Source organism: Schistocerca piceifrons, chromosome 2 (genome assembly GCF_021461385.2).
Source record: "Schistocerca piceifrons isolate TAMUIC-IGC-003096 chromosome 2, iqSchPice1.1, whole genome shotgun sequence".
NCBI classification, from domain to species: domain Eukaryota; kingdom Metazoa; phylum Arthropoda; class Insecta; order Orthoptera; family Acrididae; genus Schistocerca; species Schistocerca piceifrons.
In genome coordinates this window covers 544,488,723-544,507,680 of record NC_060139.1, presented here as the reverse complement: position 1 = coordinate 544,507,680, position 18,958 = coordinate 544,488,723, and the positions used below count along the sequence as shown (strand labels likewise).

At 37.4% G+C, this 18,958-nt stretch overlaps 1 protein-coding gene across 4 annotated transcripts in view; it reads left to right on the top strand.

Moving 5' to 3' along the window:
- Window positions 1-18,958, top strand: part of LOC124777486 (transmembrane channel-like protein 5) — a 283,578-nt gene that overhangs the window by 210,659 nt on the left and 53,961 nt on the right. For all 4 annotated transcript variants that reach the window (XM_047252924.1, XM_047252923.1, XM_047252925.1 and 1 more), the window contains exons 12-13: window positions 8,861-8,970; window positions 11,248-11,407. In XM_047252924.1, the coding sequence (XP_047108880.1) occupies window positions 8,861-8,970; window positions 11,248-11,407 (270 nt within the window). The remainder of the gene's footprint in view (window positions 1-8,860; window positions 8,971-11,247; window positions 11,408-18,958) is intronic.

Genomic DNA, 18,958 nt, shown 5'->3' with positions numbered 1-18,958 from the left:
CTACATATAGTTAAACACGGTGGAGGGTCTATTATGGGGATGTTTTGTCGGAGATAGAGTTGGTGACATTGTGAAAATAGAAGGATGTATGGATCAGAAGCAGTACCACCACATGCTTCAGTATCATGCAATATGAAGTGGATTGAACTTTATAGGGAAAGGGTTCACCTTACAACAGGATAATGAACCAAAACACCGGTCGGCATACTGTACGAACCACATTGCAACAAAGGAAATACAGAAAGTACTGAATGATATGGTATGGTCGTCCCAAAGCCCAGATTGTAAACCCATTGAAATGGTCTGGGATGAAGTGGACAGACATATCATGGAAGTTAATATATCCAGCCAGGAACATCTCTGGAATATTGTTAAGGATGGGTGGAATCATATAGATTCACAATACCTACAAAAACTGATTGACCACATTCCTTGAGTTTGTGAGGCAGTCATTATATCCAGAGGAGGATACTTTGATGAAAGTAAAATATAATGATTGTATTATATATGTGGAAGTTAATATAATTATATTTTGTGAGAAATAACATTTGATTTATGTTGTAATCTGAAATACCAAGGTGCACTGAAATTAATGAGCGGTAGTGTACATGTGACGAAAGGTTAAGCGAGTTTCACATGGGTGCTGCTTTCTAAATCCATGCCATTGTGGACACAAGCTTTTCTGTCTCAAGGAATTTTATTATATTTCAACTCAACACATTTTCAAGAATTCTGCAGCAAATCATTTTTAAGGATTTTCATCTGTAATTTAGCTGGTCGATTCTTTTACCAATCTTATATACAAGAGTCACTTGCACCATTTTCCAATCGATTGGAACTTTACACTGCGCAAGAGATTTGTGATAAATGCAAGCTAAGTAAGGGGCCAGTGCTGTGGAGTACACACTGTAAAACTACATTGGGATTCCATCCAGACATGGTGGCTTACTTGATTTCAACTTTTTCAGCTGCTGCTTTACACCAGATGTCTTTTGTTATGTCCTCCATACAGGAGTCTGTGTGAAGGTCAGATGACATTATGTTGATACAGTCCTCCTGCATGAATGATTTCTTAAACATAAAATTTAAAACTTCGACTTTTCATTTGCTGTCTTGTACACTGATCAGTGAGTGATTGGATAGAAGCCTTCAACCCGCTTAGCGATTTTAGATATGACATGAATTTTTTTGGGTTTTGTAAAGATCTTGTGCTAAAGTATCATGGTGGGAGTTGTATGTTTCATGCATCAATATTTTTACAGACTCAAAAATTTCTACTAACTTCTGCTTATCGGCATTTGTGCATTCTTTTTTGAACCAACAGTGCAACAGTCACTGCTTCCTCAGACTTTTCCCAATTTTGTTATTAAACCACGATGGGTCTTTACATCCTTAATCGACTTACTTGGCACATACTTATCTAGCGTGTGATCTACAGTCAGTTTAAACTTTGCCCATAATTCCTCTATATTCATCGTACGGGAACTAAATGATACCCATTCATTTTTAATTTGGGAATCTAATAAGTGCTTATCTGCTCTTTCTAGAAAAAATACTCCTCTAGTCTTCTTAATGGATTTATTAACTTCAGTAACCTTTATAGCTATGATGATATCATGGTCACTAATCCATGTTTCTGTACTGAACACTCTGGATAGTCATATGCCAGTTTGTAGTTATTAGGTCTAAAATATTTCATTGGATGTGGGCTATCAAACTAGCTGCTCGAAGACGTGTTTTCAAAAAGCATGTTCAAAATTACTACACAAGACAATATGCCCATACCACCTGCAAGTAATCCATAGATGCCACATGCTATACTCAGTAGGTTGAAGTCGCCTCCAAGTATTACTGCCTGCTTTTGGTATTTTTGGGCTACTGAATGTAGACTTTACTTGAATGATTCTAAAACTGTCACAATGCAATTGGTTGGCTGATAAAAGCATCGAAAACTGACTTGAGTTCACCCAAGCCTGTTACTTGCATCCAGACGACTTCACAGTTAGACGTAGTTTGGACTTCAGTAGACACTATATTTCTGTCAACTCCCCCACCTATGACATCTAATCCATCCTTTTGATATAAGTTTCATTACTTGCTAAATATTTTATAGCTTTCTACTTTGGTTTTCAGTCAGCTCTCAGTCCTCGGAATAATTTGAGTGCACAACTTTCCTGAAACCCAGTAAATTCAGGAACTTTGTTATGAATAGTTCAACAATTTACTGTTACAATTTGACAGTGGAAGTGTCTTTACTTTGCATGCAGTCTGTTTTTGCTCCCTGCATATTGACTAGCATGCATTCATCAGAGGACCTCAAACTACTGTCTAGCCTACAGAACCCCCATGTGCACTCTAAAAGCACTCTGATACCCAAGTATCTACTTCCTTTGGTAGTGTACCCCTGACCTATCCATCTAACTTCATCCTTGTGCAAAGAGGAGTAAAATATTTCACTCTATCATCCATTATTAAAAGCCTTGCTCATGTCTTGAGCAATTTGAAAGAATACCTGTTGTGCAAGTCATTTTACTGAATTTGTGGATTTTATTTTAATGAGCATGCCCATATTAATTTTTAATATTGGTCTGCCTCATTATTATTTGCATAAATATTAACTTTTAAGTTCTGTTGTAGTATATACCTTATTAATTTTGTCCTTTAATTTTGTTACTGTGATGTCTCATTAACATATTTGTTAATATAAATTAGCAATAAAATCTATGCTTTGCTTAAAGTCTTACCTAGTCATGGGTGATACACAGCTTATTGTATTACTTTGTCCTTGTTTAAACTTGTTTGAAAAAATTGCTCAAATACTGCAATATGGGCAATATTCATAATTAATTATTAGTATGAAATAACTGTTTAAAGATTTACAATTTGGTCTGCTCCCTGCATCCATGGAGTACAGTACATGTGGATTTCATGAGCTCATACTTGGAAACCATATGTCTTTCCAACGTGTGTGCACTATCAAATTTCTTGTATATCATACAGATGAGATTTACTGCATCTACAACTGTGGCCAAAGCCCTTATGAAAATACACTACTGGCCATTAAAGTTGCTACACCACGAAGATGACGTGCTACATATGAAAAATTTAACCGACAGGAAGAAGATGCTGTGATATGCAAATGATTAGCTTTTCAGAGCATTCACACAAGGTTGGCGCCAATGGCGACACCTACAACGTGCTGACATGAGGAAAGTTTCCAACCGACTTCTCATAAACAAACAGCAGTTGACCGGCGTTGCCTGGTGAAATGTTGTTGTGATGCCTCGTGTCAGGAGGAGAAATGCATATCATCACGTTTCCGACTTTGATAAAGGTCGGATTGTAGCGATTGCGGTTTATTGTATCGTGACATTGTTGCTCACGTTGGTCAAGATCCAATGACCGTTTGCAGAATATGGAATCAGTGAGTTCAGGAGGGCAAAACGGAATGCCCTGCTGGATCCCAACGGCCTCATATCACTAGCGGTCGAGATGACAGGCATCTTATCAGCATGGCTGTAACGGATCGTGCAGCCATGTCTCAATCCTGAGTCAACAGATGGGGACGTTAGCAAGACAAGAACCATCTGCACGAACAGTTTGATGATGTTTGCAGCAGCATGGACCATCAGCTCGGAGACCGTGGCTGCGGTTACCGTTGACATTGCATCACAGACAGGAGCGCCTGCGATGGTGTACTCAACGACGAACCTGGGTGCACGAATGGCAAAACGTGTTTTTTTTTTTTTTTTTTTTTTTTTTTTTTTTTTTTTTTTTTTTTTTTTTTTTTTTTTGATGAATCCAGGTTCCGTTTACAGCATCATATGGTTGCATCCGTGTTTGGCGATATCGCGGTGAACGCACACTGGAAGCATACATTCGTCATCGCCATACTGACGTATCACCCGGCGTGATGGTATGGGGTGCCATTGGTTACATGTCTCGGTCACCTCTTCTTCGCATTGATGGCACTTTGAACAGTGGATGTTACATTTCAGATGTTTTACGACCTGTGGCTCTACCCTTCATTTGATCCCTGCGAAACCCTACATTTCAGCAGGGTAATGCACGACCGCATGTTGCAGGTCCTGTACGGGCCTTTCTGAGTACAGGAAATGTTTGACTGCTGCCCTGGCCAGCACGTTCTCCAGACCTCTCACCAATTGAAAACGTGTGGTCAATGGTGGCCAAGCAACTGGCTCGTCACAATATGCCAGTCACTACTCTTGATGAATTGTGTTATCGTGTTGAAGCTGCATGGGCAGCTGTACCTGTACACACCGTCCAAGCTCTGTTTGACTCAATGCCTAGGCATATAAAAGTTATTACGGCCAGAGGTGGTTGTTCTGGGTACTGATTTCTCAGGATCTATGCAACCAAATTGCGTGAAAATGTAATCACATATCAGTTCTAGTATAATATATTTGTCCATTGGATACCTGTTTATCATCTGCATTTCTTCTTGGTGTAGCAATTTTAATGGCCAGTAGTGTATCAGCTCAGATAAGACTTCAGTTTGCAACCATACCATTTGTAGATTTTTGTTAGAAAAGGAATTGAGCACATCCTCAAACCACTATTCTACCTAGGTTGTTATGATGAAGCTGAATGAAGGCAATGGCATTAAAATACAGATAACAATAGCTTTGTGTAATACTAATAATGACATAATACATGAAATCGTGGTAAAAGTATGTGGTCATGCTTTTTAGTATTTCAGTAATTATGTTAAAAATCATCACACATTCATTTATTTGCATCACCTAGTACATTTCATTGAAGCTGCCATCATCAGAATCCATGGTACATAGATACAGCAGAAAATCAGTATAATGTATGATGTAGTTAAATGAAAATCATAAATAAAAAAAGTTATTGTAATGAACATAACAACTTAAATCAGCTTGACTAAAACAAAACATTAAAGAATCTAGGTTTCATGAGACAATTTTGCAATGAATAATTTGTATGTCCTGTCTGCACAGAACATAAATGCTAACTGATTTAGTTGTGTCTGAGAATGAGAATAAAGGCCAAACATGTGCTGTGTGGTGGTAAAATATAAAATTTGTCACATACAAAGGGCAGTTCAGGAATGTAAATGCTCGCTGTTATCAAACAAATTAGACAAAATGACTGTAAGCAGAACTGAAGAAAGAAAATGTATTTGGACAAATGCAATTGTGAAACAAAAGTACAGTTACAAAGTAGCCCATCAGAGAATATTACAAATTATCAAAAATAAACTCTTTAATGACTACATATGTGAATGTGTATAGAGTCATTCCAGCTAGTGGCATCAGTCTGGCCTAACTTCTACATAGACTGAAGTACCAAATGCCGCTGGACCTTTTTGGACTCATGCCAGTGACGTAAGTCATTACAACATAGCTCAGCTCAGCAGTTCGAGCCAAAAGCCGTGGATGTTCGCTGGGTGGACACCTGACACTGTCGCTGGACACTGAGACAAGAAACTGCACACCATTGAGGTTACTAGAACCAAATTTTTGATGACATGGCCCAAAGAAGCTCCTGTGTTAGGCTAGGAGCCAACCTCCAGGCATCATCAGCACCCTGCATTATCTTCAGGGAATGCCAGGATGTACAGCATGTGCTCATGTGGAGAACATCCAAAACACCAAAACAACAACCAAAACAGTGTCCAGAAGAGCTTTGGGGTACATTCTGGGAACCCATGGAGTCAGAACTAGCGTTTCAAAACCTGGAGATTCCTATGCTGCATAAATGTGTCTCATTGGCAACAGACCAACCTGCAGAAGACGACTTGTCACCCATCATGATGAAGAAAGGCTGGTAGGGGCTGGTTAAAAGGGGTGGAGGAGATGACTTTTGTTGCCACCTGACACTTCAGTGACATCAGAAGAGAAATCAGTGAACAGCTTCCACAAAATGTGTCGAGTATTTGGTTGCAGCAGCAGCAAAATTGTTTTTATCCTTCATTGTCCACATACTAGTATCAATGAGCAGCTTCCAGCCATTGCCACTTTGTAACATTCAGAGATTTACTTGCTTATCATCATCCTAGTACTGTGTTTCGCTTGTGATATGGCCTGGAGACAATTTACAGATTGTTTGGGCACTACTTTGTTTCCTTGTTGTCAGACTTTTGCTCTGATCTTGGTGCTGAAAGGATTACAACCATGTTATCTGTGTTTATGACATTAATAAAATTCATATTTGCTTGATACAATACTAACCAGTCACAACATAGCACCCAGCTTTCCTGTAGTCACACATTACTACCGTGAATGGAAACATTTGAACCACACCTCCCTTCATTGTATTGGGTGCCTCTGATCATGCCTCAAAACACATAAATGCCATTTAAAATCCTCCCTACCCTTTCCAAGTGAAATTATGTTCTGTGTCCAACCTACAAAATTTTCTATAACAATGAAAACAATCAATTATTGATGAAATTATTTAATTGGATAGATGAAAAATCTGCTCACCAAGCAGTGGCAGAACACACACATAAGACTGTTGTGATTGGCAAGCTTTCCGAGCCAGTGGCTCCTTCTTTGGGCAGAAGGGTTGAATGGGAAGAAAGAAGGGCAAAGGAAAAGGAAAGGACTGGAGAGGTCTAGGAAAAAGGATACATTTTGGGAAAGTCACCCAGAACTGCTACCAATCACAACAGTCTTTTATGTGTGTTCTACAAAATTTTCTGATTCATCACGATACCATTCGCACTGTCGACCCCTTGCCACACAAGTAGAAGAAAGACTTGTCCAATACATCCATCCAACACATCCTATTGCAGTCTCACCAAAGGTACGAGGACGATTTGAAAAGTTCTCGGAACAGAATAGAAAAAAGTACTTACATCACTAAAACTTTTTTTTATTTAGTCTCCTTGTAGATTAATGCACTTGGTCTAATGACGCTCCAACCTCTGATCAAATGGACGCGCCCGTCCCACGTCACTGGCCTGCACACAATCGAAGGAAACACAGTCACTTTGAGCAAGTGGTCTAACATAATGGTATCACTATATTTTCGAAACAGAAACAACGAAGTTGGATCAGTATTGAATGTGCCAGAGGTCATAAAGCACGACAGTGTCATCTAGGTCTTCAAGAGGTGTGCGGGGAATCAGCATTGCTGCACAGAACAGTGGCACATTGGGTAAAGGCCTTCAACGAAGGTTGGCAAACTAAGGCAGACATGCATCGGGCAGGTTGTCCTAGCGTCTCTGAAGTAGTAGTGCATGCTGTTGCCATGTTCGTGGACAGTGGTCAATGCCATACGATTCGTGAGCTCGCCCACGAAGCCGGATTAGCACATATGACTGTGCTTCACAATCTGAAGGAACTCCTGGGCACGCAAAAAATTGCATCACAACGGGTTCTGCATGACCTAATGGAAATGTTCCAGAGATTCGACAGGCAGTAGACAGCTCCATTCACAGCATCAACAGAACAGGCTCTGCTAACGGTATACTATGCCTTCCACAGTGCTGGCAACGGGTTCTACACAACGCTGGTAACTACTATGAAGGACAGCAACAGGTGCAAACATGTAACGCTTTTGTATCAGTTGTGAATAAATAGTTGCCACTATTTAAGTTTCAACCCTCATAGTTATCAACTCTGGCTATCAATTATTTGTTTGAAGTCAATCTTCGTCCACCAAGAAAAATTTTCAGTTTTGGGAAGAGATGGAAGTCTGGCAGAGACATATCAGGTGAATAAGGCAAATGTGGCAACAATTCATACCTTAGTTTGTGTAATTTTGCCTTGGCGATGACACACATTTTCAATCCAGTGTCAAGAGTCGCGGCACCCATCTTGTGGATAATTTTTTCATTTCTAATGCTGTAGTAAAAATGTGATATACCCTTTCCGATGACATCTGGCAAGTGTGAGAAATTTCACTCACTTTCAATTGGCAGTCCTCCATGACCATTTTGTGCACTTTTGCAACAATTTCTGTAGTAGTGACACCTCTTGGTCAACCACTGCGCACATCATCATATGAGCTGTTCCAACCAAATTTAAATTCATTTGTCCACTTGGCAACAGTTGAGTATGAATGAGCAGAGTCCCCCAGTGTATTCTGGAAATCAGCATGAATGTCCTTTTCTTTCATACCTTTCTTTACAAAGTTCTTAATAACTGCTTGTATCTGGATTTTTCCATCTTCGCAAATCATTACACGGGAACAACAACAGAGCCATGTCACCGCCACAGCTCTCTTCCAGGATCACTGATGTGTTTACAAGCAACAGTCCAATGAAAACATGTTGCACTAGTGTTGACCTCTTGTGGTGATTCCGAGAACTTTTCAATCACTTTCGTTTTTCTGCCTTACCAGAGCCAAGTTGACATGTGGAAACAACCATGTGATACTGAAGTGAAACTACTGCAAGAAGTTTTATGTGGTCATGAAATTTAAACTATTGTTCTCTTATATCAATGCCAACCACCAAAGGACATATTCGATGACCTAGTCAGCAGAACTTGATGCTCAGCACGACATGATTAATGCTGTCAATCCTTCTCCATCTCCTCGCATATGTGCATACGCACTTTCCATATTCCACACCACCTGCTTCAGTAAGTTACACAGCTGTGAACTATCCCTCCTACATATCCTTTAGTTCTACCACTATTCACGTTAGTAACAATAATGTAGAAAATTAGATTTTTAATTTTTGTTTGTTTTACGTTTCTAAAAAACAACTGTTGTGGTCCATCTTAAATCACCCATGTTGTATTTTTTTTCCTTCTTGGTCTGAGAAACAGTCCAATATTCTGTTACTAGAAACTAACTATCACATAAACCTCTATTTTTGCAGTAACCTAACTTGTCTAACACAATTATTTGTTTGTTTCAGTGCTGGGAGACATCTTTAGGACAGGAGCTTTATCGTCTTGTTATTTTGGACTTTTTCATTTCAACACTAGGAAGTTTCCTTATAGAATTCCTTCTTAAGAAAGTGGGCAGGTAAGTTCTTTCATAATGCAGTTGCTCGTCTTGCGTGTAAGTTTTAATTCACTTTTAAATTAACTGTAATATATGTATTATTTAATTCCTTACTTTAAATCCATATGCTTGAAGAGGAGATTTCAGTGACAGGACCCAGATAAAAATTTGCACTTACAGTTCACTCTATTCTTCTCTATGCAGAAGAACCCAAAAATTTATATTCGAGAGGGCCTTTGGAATATTGACCCTCTGTTATTCCAATATACACATTGTCCTTTGAGGGAAACAGATCACTTTGTTGGTGTATAGATCACAACTGAATAATTGGCATTAATCTCATAAGGACTACAATCACATTAACCTGAAAAAGTAGACAGTTGTAAATACTTGTAAATCATATATTGATTATCTTACAAATCCTCATTACTGTTGTCAGTAATCATAGTAACACCAAGCTGGTGTTGAAAGAGACTATAAAATTCAGAAGTTAAGACCTTGTAGTCATCTGTTGTCAATTGATGTGGGTTTTTAGCTGCTTATAACATTTATTATGAGTGATTTGTTCACTGAATAATTGATAACTACTAATCTAAACATTGAAATAGACAAGAGTTAATAAAGTGCACAAAATAAAAGTAAAATTTAAATCTCAGTAAATGTTTCGATAATTAATCTGCTAATAGGAGAAAAAAAACAGAAAATTTTTTAAGCAACTGGACAAAATGGTGATAGTTAGATACTGATAGAGTATGCAGAGATATTGTGTGTAGATACTGTTAAGAAGGAAAGTATGTTTCACTAAAAGGTTGGATGTGACCATAGTAAATAGTCTAGGAACTTGAATAAGATCTTATAAAAGGAAGGGAGAGGTTCAGAATTTGGTGGAGAGGAGTAGTGAGATAATGGAGATGTGACCATCAAATCCTCCTAGTAAAAATAGTGAGAGGCAAAGACAACAGTGAAAGAGAGAGAGAGCTTCTTTCTTTCGCCCTGAGTGTCTTTTGGTGCTCTCCTTTTCAGCCTCAGTGACTTTAATCTCAGTAAAGAAAATTGGGCATATAATATGTATCTAGTTGTTACTTTTCGTCTTAAACAATGCTATGTTAATTTCTTCTCCCTTTTTATGTTTGCTAACCTCCTGCCTCTTCAGTTTCCTTCAGTCTTATTAGTATGTGTTTCATCTTGTATTTGTTTTCTTTTCTCTTTCGATGCTGCCCCTATTCTCCAGTGTCACTTTCTATTTTTATACATTCTTCTTCTGGGTTTGATTTTTATTTTTGTGAGATTGCTTCTTATCATTCTCTAATTTTTTAATCACTGGTATGTTAATGGTCTGCATTTCATTCAGTATTGGAATGTAAGTTGTTACACTTGCTCTTATTTCTGACTTGGTTAATAATTGTAGGTGATGGAAAACATAATTGTGTAGCCAAGTGTGCTATCTGCTGGTCTGAAGATATGATCACCTTTACTGTGAGTATTTGTGTGTACCTTCAAGTTTTTGACCCTGTTGTCAGGAGCCCTGAGATGCAACTGAGATGCAAATGAAAAACTACATTTTGTCAGATCATCCCTCCATCCATCCTCTTGATCAACAGAGAACTGTAATTTAAAATTATGGTAATTGTGTCGTGTGAAAGCCTTATGGCTACACAGTTACTGTATCTAATTTCAGGAGATTTTTTTTCCTCCTGAAACTTATTCTTTATTTTAAAAAATCAAATTCACACTTTAAACTAGAAAATCTTAATGACTGCTGCAGAAATCCTAAACACCATAGCAGTAACCTGGATATCATTGGCTGTGTAAAGAAAAGAAAAGAAAAGAAAAAATAAAACAAGAATTTGATATAATTACAAAACTCTCCTATTTCATGAGTAGTGACCTACAAACACATACTTAATTATGGTCTCTCTTGGATTTTCTATTAATTTAAAATATTAAAATAATTTATATGAATTTTGACATTTTGTTGATAATGACACCTTAGTTGTGGAATGTATAGCTTATACAGGAGCACCACTGTATTCCTGATACCTGACACAGAAATACTGGCATTAATGAATAATAAGCATTCCTATCACTGATCACTGCAAAACTGAGTTTCATTGCCATTTCTGATAGTGTAACATAAGAAAACATATTGTGTTTGATTTAAGGGTCAGATTAGGTATGATCCATTTGATGTTTGTCATCGGTATTAGATAATTATTAATTCTAAATAAAATTTTACATTTGTGTTTTTCTAAATCAACTTGACAATTATCTGTTTTAAGAAATATTATTCTTTTACAGGAGTTCGTGTATCAAAATTGCTCCACCAGAGTTTGACATTACACGAAACACCTTGAATCTCATATACAATGAGACTTTAGTTTTTGTAGGCTTTTTCTACAGCCCACTTCTTCCTCTTGTTGTAACAATAAAAATGTTTATTACATTCTACATTAAGAAAGTAAGTCATCTCTCCATTTTGACTTTGCTTGAAATAATATTAATTCTCTATTTTATTTTTGTGTTCTGAAATTATTAATAAATTGTATTTTTCTTGATTGCAGTTTTAATGTTTGTGATTACAAAGAGAAATTTATTAAACTGTTGAAATATTTCAGACAAATAAGATACATGTACTGTTCTAATGCATATTGCTGAGCTATATTTTTTGTTGGTTCTCATATTACTTTAAGATACATGTTCAGGTAAATGTTACTAAAAAATACTGGAAATTAGCAATTGTGAGCACCCATAGTAGGGACAGCAGCCAACAGGTTAACCCATAATGTGTCTATAGGCATACCTTAGGGATGGAACTGGAAACCTTAGCATTTATGTATAAACACCAGCAAATGTTTGTTACTTCAGTTAATAAAATTAGGTTTTATTACTGTAAGTCTCCCTTGTGCTGTGACAAGAATGCTGTCTTATGAATTTGTTGCGATGTTTCTTTGCTACATGTCAGCATACATCCATACTTTAAAACAACACTGATGTCATTGACGTACACTACCCAGTGACAGTCACTAGCGGTTCAGTTTTGACACTGTCGAATACTTTCAAGGCTGTTCCATTGATACTGCATTGTTAGTGTACTTGCGGATTCCATCTGGCTACTGTTAGATCCCCTTATGGGTTTCGGTTTGCTGAACCTTTGTGTTATACCCAAATCTTGTCATTTCCTGGTTTGTGTGGTTAGTGATAGTAGGAGTGAGGAGTGAAGGACTTTTGGAAGGATATTCCTCATTTTGAGTGTGATGAAAAGTGAGGTTATGCTGTTTCAGTCCAAGGTGTATTGGATAACTGTGTGCGAGAGAATGGGTGGGAGGCTGGGGTTGGATTTGAAGTTGGAGTAGGCTCCTTACTAGCTGATTAGTGCATGTATTTGTTGGAGAATTAGGAGCATACGTGAATATGACTTATGAGATTTGTTTGGGGTCCAGGTTTGGAGATTGTGCTCGCTGTGAATGCATTAATAAAACTTTCTCCCTACTAGGAAAGGGATTGATCATTACAGCAGATTGTCCTTGGATGGCTGGATGATACATTAGAGAATTTTTAACATGGAACAGATGACAGCTATTGAAATAGATATACTGTTGGTGTGCTTTATATGGATGAAAGTTTTTACAGAGCCGCTGGAAATTTGTTGGTCAGCATCCAGAAGGCAGAATGCTGAACTGAGCAGGACAGTATGAAATGGACAGAGAAAAGGTTTTAAAGCTGTGACTGGTAGAAGATAGTGTGTCTTGACACTTGGTCCAGTTCACGAAGATATCATCAATGAACCTGAACCAGAGAAAGTGTCTTGCATTCTGGGTCGACTAATAAAGTTTCGTTAAATATTTTAAGTCTTGATCACAGTAAAAAATAAAATTACAGTTTGCTGATTACTAGTTTCAATTGATTAATAATCGTCTTCAGATCTATGAAAATGAACAGAAAATTGGTTTTCAGTCAATGTAAAAACTTAACAATCTCTAAGACAAAAGTGTTAAAACATTAAGATAGTTAAAAATGTACCATGCTTGCTAAGGAATCTGCATGTAAGTACTAAGTGTTACAAACCTATAGTAAAAAGTTGGTCATAAAAGCATGACTTATGTGCAAGCTGCTCAAATCCACTATGGTTTGCCAGTAATGCCTGACAGGTGGCACACAAGTATGCAGAGTGACAATTTTAGGAAACCAATAGAAGTAATTATTAGCATCAAGATATAATTTATTAAAAAAAAAAAAAGCACAAAGATGTACATGAAAATGGCAATCACAATATAAATATAAAATCCACAATAGCTGTGTCAGTAGTACATAAGAAAAATATTAATTATCAGATGGTAGCTATTAAAACAAAGATTAAAACCAAGAAATGTAATATCTGTATTTCAAATGATATTAATACTGATCAGAAGAATGTTTTAATCTAATATTAAATTGTTGTCAACACTTCGGAGATGATGACATAGCTCTAATATTGCATGGGTTATACTCCAAAGGAGGAGCAATGTAGGACCTACACTTGTTGTTTCTCAGCTTCATAAATGTATTCTACATTTGTCTTATGTCACAAAAAAAAAAAAAAAAAAAACGCAGATGATAGCACCTGTCGCTCATATTGGTGGGGCAGGAAAGGAATACAAGGAAAACTGTCTGTTACTTGCTTTGCAGCATTCACGTTCCCCTTGCTGCCACACGCTGTGCCTCACAGGGTAACACGCAGTGTAGAGGGCATCAGTTATTGTCTGCTACACACACTGTGCTTATTTTCAAGATGGCCTTCCAGTACCGTACTGTGAAACAGTTCTAATTCCCACAAGCTGAAAAAAGATGAACTTTTTTACAGGACAAGGTAGACCTGTGCATTTCAATTCAGTTGGTTTGGGTGCAGCATTTGAATTATGTGCATGCATGACATGAGTGAAGAAGAAGGCGGCAGGCAAGCATGTTGCCTGTGACCACTGGCTGAGGGCATCTTCTGCTCTGTCAAAAGCTGTGATAGCCGCTGACCGCATGGTCACCAAGAAGTCTGTCCACATGCTCTTTGACAAAGAACACTGGACCTGGTAGCGACATGAGCAAGCTTTTGACGGTTGTGAAGTATTAAAGTATTGCTCACATTTGTGCACATGCAGCACAAATCTTGCTGTTCACATGAGCACAAGATGTCACTTGAAAGAGTGTGTCTATACAATTCCAATGATATACAGATATGTCCAGGGAATTGAGTCTGTGGAGAGATACAGTGCCAAGTAGATTAGATTCAATATTATTCACTAAATAATTTATAACTTCAAAACTATTTATCGCAACAAGAAATTGAGCTCACATATTGTAGCACATATCGATGGAGTTATCTTCATATTTTATAACTTTATTATTTATTCTGTTGACAACATTCAATTGGACATTTAATTTAATAACCATCTCTTTTGATTGAAAACAAGACACACATTTAGCATGGCAATTCTCCATGTTGACAGACATTAATTTACACCATCCCACTATTTGGATTTTAAGGTTTATAATTATTTTTTATAGTTAAATTTGAATAGTTCTGCCCATAAGTTGAAACTGGATAGAAATGCGTAAAATCTGGCTATGGAATGGAAAGATGAGCCAATTTACAACGAAAATAAAGTACTGTTGATGTTTGTATGATAATTGTTAAAGGTACATGGGTTACATAAACTACAGCATTGTAAATTCAAAGTTGTAAATGCTTAAAGTTAATTTGCAAGCAAACTATGGCTTCTACAGTTTATTGTAGGATATGAATCTTGTGTAGAATTTCAACATTCAGCCTATGGCACATTCATATTTCTGTTTAAATTAATGGATAATAAGTTGTGTAAAAGATTGGTGATCTCATTAGATCATTATGTGATGTCAATGCATGCCCTTTACTAGCTTAGGGTGCCGTAATCATGAAGATCATGAACCAAACCTTTATAAGGATGGCAGCCATATTGCTCAAGGTCTGTCCGAGATAGACTGTTTTGGAGGGCAGTTATAATTATTTGGTACTGGAGGTGGTTGAAAGTTTATGGATGCTAACTTGGTCACACCTGTTTCGGTGATAGAAATATTTTGGCATGACTTCAATGGTACTTAGAATTACTGTTGGAACTCTGATTATTTTTTTGGTTTGTGTTCAGAAGGACTTGGTATTTTTGTGAGAAACTGTTTAGATCGCTGATTTTTACCATTTAGTGCGAATTTAATGGGCAATAAATATTTTATTGAAACTTAAATGTCTGTGGTTGGTACACGTTGTTTAGTTAGGGGAACACATGTTCTGAACCTAACAGTTGTTTGAGTTCTGGATAGTTCATCAGTAATTGTTCTATAAAATTAGTCATTTAATTTAAAGTGACATTCGTTGGAAGGTAATCTGTTCCTAGATTAATGTTAGAGAGACTCATCACATACAGAGGTACAGTTCGCAGCTTTTGTTTTGTAGATGAGTCCATTTGCTGTTTGTGAAGTGGACAGTGGCTAGGAATGTATTTCTTTTGATGATAAAACACAAAATGACTGCATCCAATGTCAATGTCTGAACAAAATTAGGAATGATAGGGAAGATGAATCCTGCCTGTATTCTGGATTGCAATAAAAACAAGGTTGGTGAGGATCGCAGTGACCAGCTAATGGGCTGCTATCCTTTTGAGAGGGTGCTAATAAAGTGGTGAAAGAAAGTTTTTTTTAATATTTTCATGATTATGATTGTAAATTCCTATGTTTTCTATAAAAAGTCAAGGCCTACTAACAGATATCTTGTTGAATTTGTTACCAAATTGGCTACAACATTGGTGAACAATGGAGGTCTTGTTGGATCACCTTCTGCTCAAAACCGTTCACCTATAAAGAGACTCAGTGGAAGACATCTTAAATCAATTCTAGCTACAGAAGTACTAAAATGGCATCAGAGGAAATGTAAGATATTTGTAGAACAAATCAAGATAAGATCGTAAAAAGTGGCAAGAGAACATACCAGTTGCTTTCGTGAAAACTGTTACATAGAATATTGTTTACCAAAATGCTTCAGAATTTTTCATACTAAGGAAATTATAGCAAAGTAATTTTCAACAAAAACCTACATTTTCAAACTGCTTCATTTTTAGTAGCAATAACGTGGAATTCTATCTGCATTTGGGAAACAAAAAAACTTTTTTTCCTTGTTGTGAATACAACATGTTTTCATTTCGGTATGGAAAACAGGGTTGCCAATGTAAATCTATGCTTCTTCACACCATTTCGTAGAATAAAGACCCTGCTTTCACATACAGTAAACTGACTTATGTTCTGTGCAGTAGAAACCACTTTATAAAATTCAGAAAAATAAAGAGAAAGTTCAGTATCAGCCAGTTGAACTCCACACAAGCTGCCCAGTCCTCAGTGTTTTACAGGCCAATGGCCATCCACTGTGGTTGAGGTGCCACCTCCCAATAGGCATGTGTAGTCACCATTGCGGCAGAATGAAGTCAACAGAGACAGAGAAATTTTAAAACAGACTGCAGTAGCTAATGCATACAAAACAGTCAATGTATCTCATATTCATAATAAAATTAAAAAAGGGAAACTCCCACAAATTGCTAATAACGAGACAATGACCAAGAACGATAAAGAAAAGGCGAAAAAATATGTTTCCAGGGCACATACCTGCCAAATGTTATGGAAAGTTGAGCAGTGCGTTTGGAAAACTGACATAAAGATAGAGTACCAAACTACAAACACTTTAAAATCAAATCTTCAACATAAAATTGCTCCTCAATTAGACATATTTCTTAGTTCAGGAGTACAGAAAGTTAAATGAAATGACTGTGGCCTATATTTTGTTGGTCAGCCAGACATATTACAGAGCCCACACATTCCTGAATAAGATAGCTTTCGGCGTACACATCACTGCAGAGTGGCATTTGGTGTAAGATATTAACTATAATATGGAAGTGCTGCAGACTACATCCTATGTACTTTACTGTTGGCCTTTACAAATGTCTGCTTGTGTCTGTGTATGTGTGGATGGATATGTGTGTGTGTGCGAGTGTATACCTGTCCTTTTTTCCCCCTAAGGTAAGTCTTTCCGCTCCCGGGATTGGAATGACTCCTTACCCTCTCCCTTAAAACCCATATCCTTTTGTCTTTCCTTCTCCTTCCCTCTTTCCTGATGAGGCAACCATTGGTTGCGAAAGCTAGAATTTTGTGTGTATGTTTGTGTTTGTTTGTGTGTCTATCGACCTGCCAGCGCTTTTGTTTGGTAAGTTTCATCATCTTTCTTTTTGGATATATTTACTGTAAGAATTAGAAATTTATAGTAAACAGAAAAATTCTCATGAACTAATACTCAATGGGTAATGCGCGTTCAATCAGAACTACTGTTTTTATGGTCTTCAGTCTGACTACTGGTTCGATGCAGCTCTTCATGCTAGTCTATCCTGTCTGAGCCTCTTCATCTCCAATAACTACTGCAGCCTACATCCTTCTAAATCCACTTGCTGTATTCACCTCTTGGTCTCCCTCTATGGCTTTTATCACCCACACTTCCCTCTAGTACTAAACTGGTGATCCCTTAATGTCTATAGAATGTGTCGTATCAACTGATCCCTTCTTTTGGTCAAGTTGTGCTACAAATTTCTTTTTTACCCTATTCTATTAGTACCACCTCATTAGTTACATGATTGACCCTTCTAATCTTCAACATTCTTCCGTAGCACCACATTTTGGAAGCTACTATTCTCTTTTTGTCTACACTGTTTATTTTTCATGTTTCACTTCCATACATGGCTAAACTTCAGACAAATACCTTCAGGAAAGACTTCCTAAAACTTAAATCTATATTCAATTTTAACGACTTTCTCTTATTCAGAAATGTCTTTCTTGAGATTGCCAGTCTACATTTTATACCCTCTCTCCTTTGGCCATCTTCAGTTATTCTGCTGCGCAAATAGCACAACTCCTCTACTCCTTTAAGTGTCTTGTTTCCTAATCTAACTCCCTTAGCATCACCTGATTTAATTTGCCTACATTCCGTTACTCTTGTCTTACTTTTGTTGATGTTCATCCTATATCCTCCTTTCAAGACAATGTCCATCCCATTCAACTGCTCCTCCAAGTCCCTTGCTGTGTCTGACAGAATTACAGTGTCATTGGCAAACCTCAAAGTTTTTGTTTCTTCTCCCTGAACTTTAATTCCCACTCCAAATTTATTTTGGTTTCTTTTACTGCTTGTTCAACATACATGTTTAATAACACTGGCGATAGGTTACAACACTTTCTCACTTCCTTCTCAACCACTGCTTCCCTTTCATGCCCCCTTGACTCTAACTGCCATCTGGTTTCTGTATAAGTGGTAAACAGCATTTTGCTCCCTGTATTTCACCACTGATACCTTCAGAATTTGAAAGAGAGCATTTCAGTCAACATTATCGAAAGCTTTCTCTGTCTACAAATGCTGTAAACATAGGTTTGTCTTTCCTTAGCCTATCTTCTAAGATAAGTCATAGGGTCAATATTGCCTCGTGTGTTCCTACATTTCTGTGGAATCCAAACTGATGTTCTCCAAGGTCAGCTTCTACCAGTTTTTCCATGCTTCTGTAAAGAATTCATGTTAGCTTTTTGCACCTATGACTTACTAAACTGATAGTTCGCTAATTGTCACACCTGTTAGCAACTGCTTTCTTTGGAATTGGAGTTACTACATTCTTCTTGAATCCTGAGGGTATTTCTCCTGTCTTGTACATCTTGCAAACCAGATGGAAGAGTTTTGTCATGGCTGGCTCTCCCAAGGCTATCAGTAGTTCTGACAGAACATTGTCTACTCCCGGGGCCTTGTTTCGACTTAGATCTTATAGAGATTTGTCAAATTCTTCTCGCAGTATCATATCTCCCATCTCATCTTCATCTACATCCACTTCCCTTTCAATAATATTGCCTTCAAGTTCATTTCCCTTGAATAGATGCTCTGTATACTCCTTCCACCTTTCAGCTTTTCCTTCTTTGCTTAGGACTGGTTTTC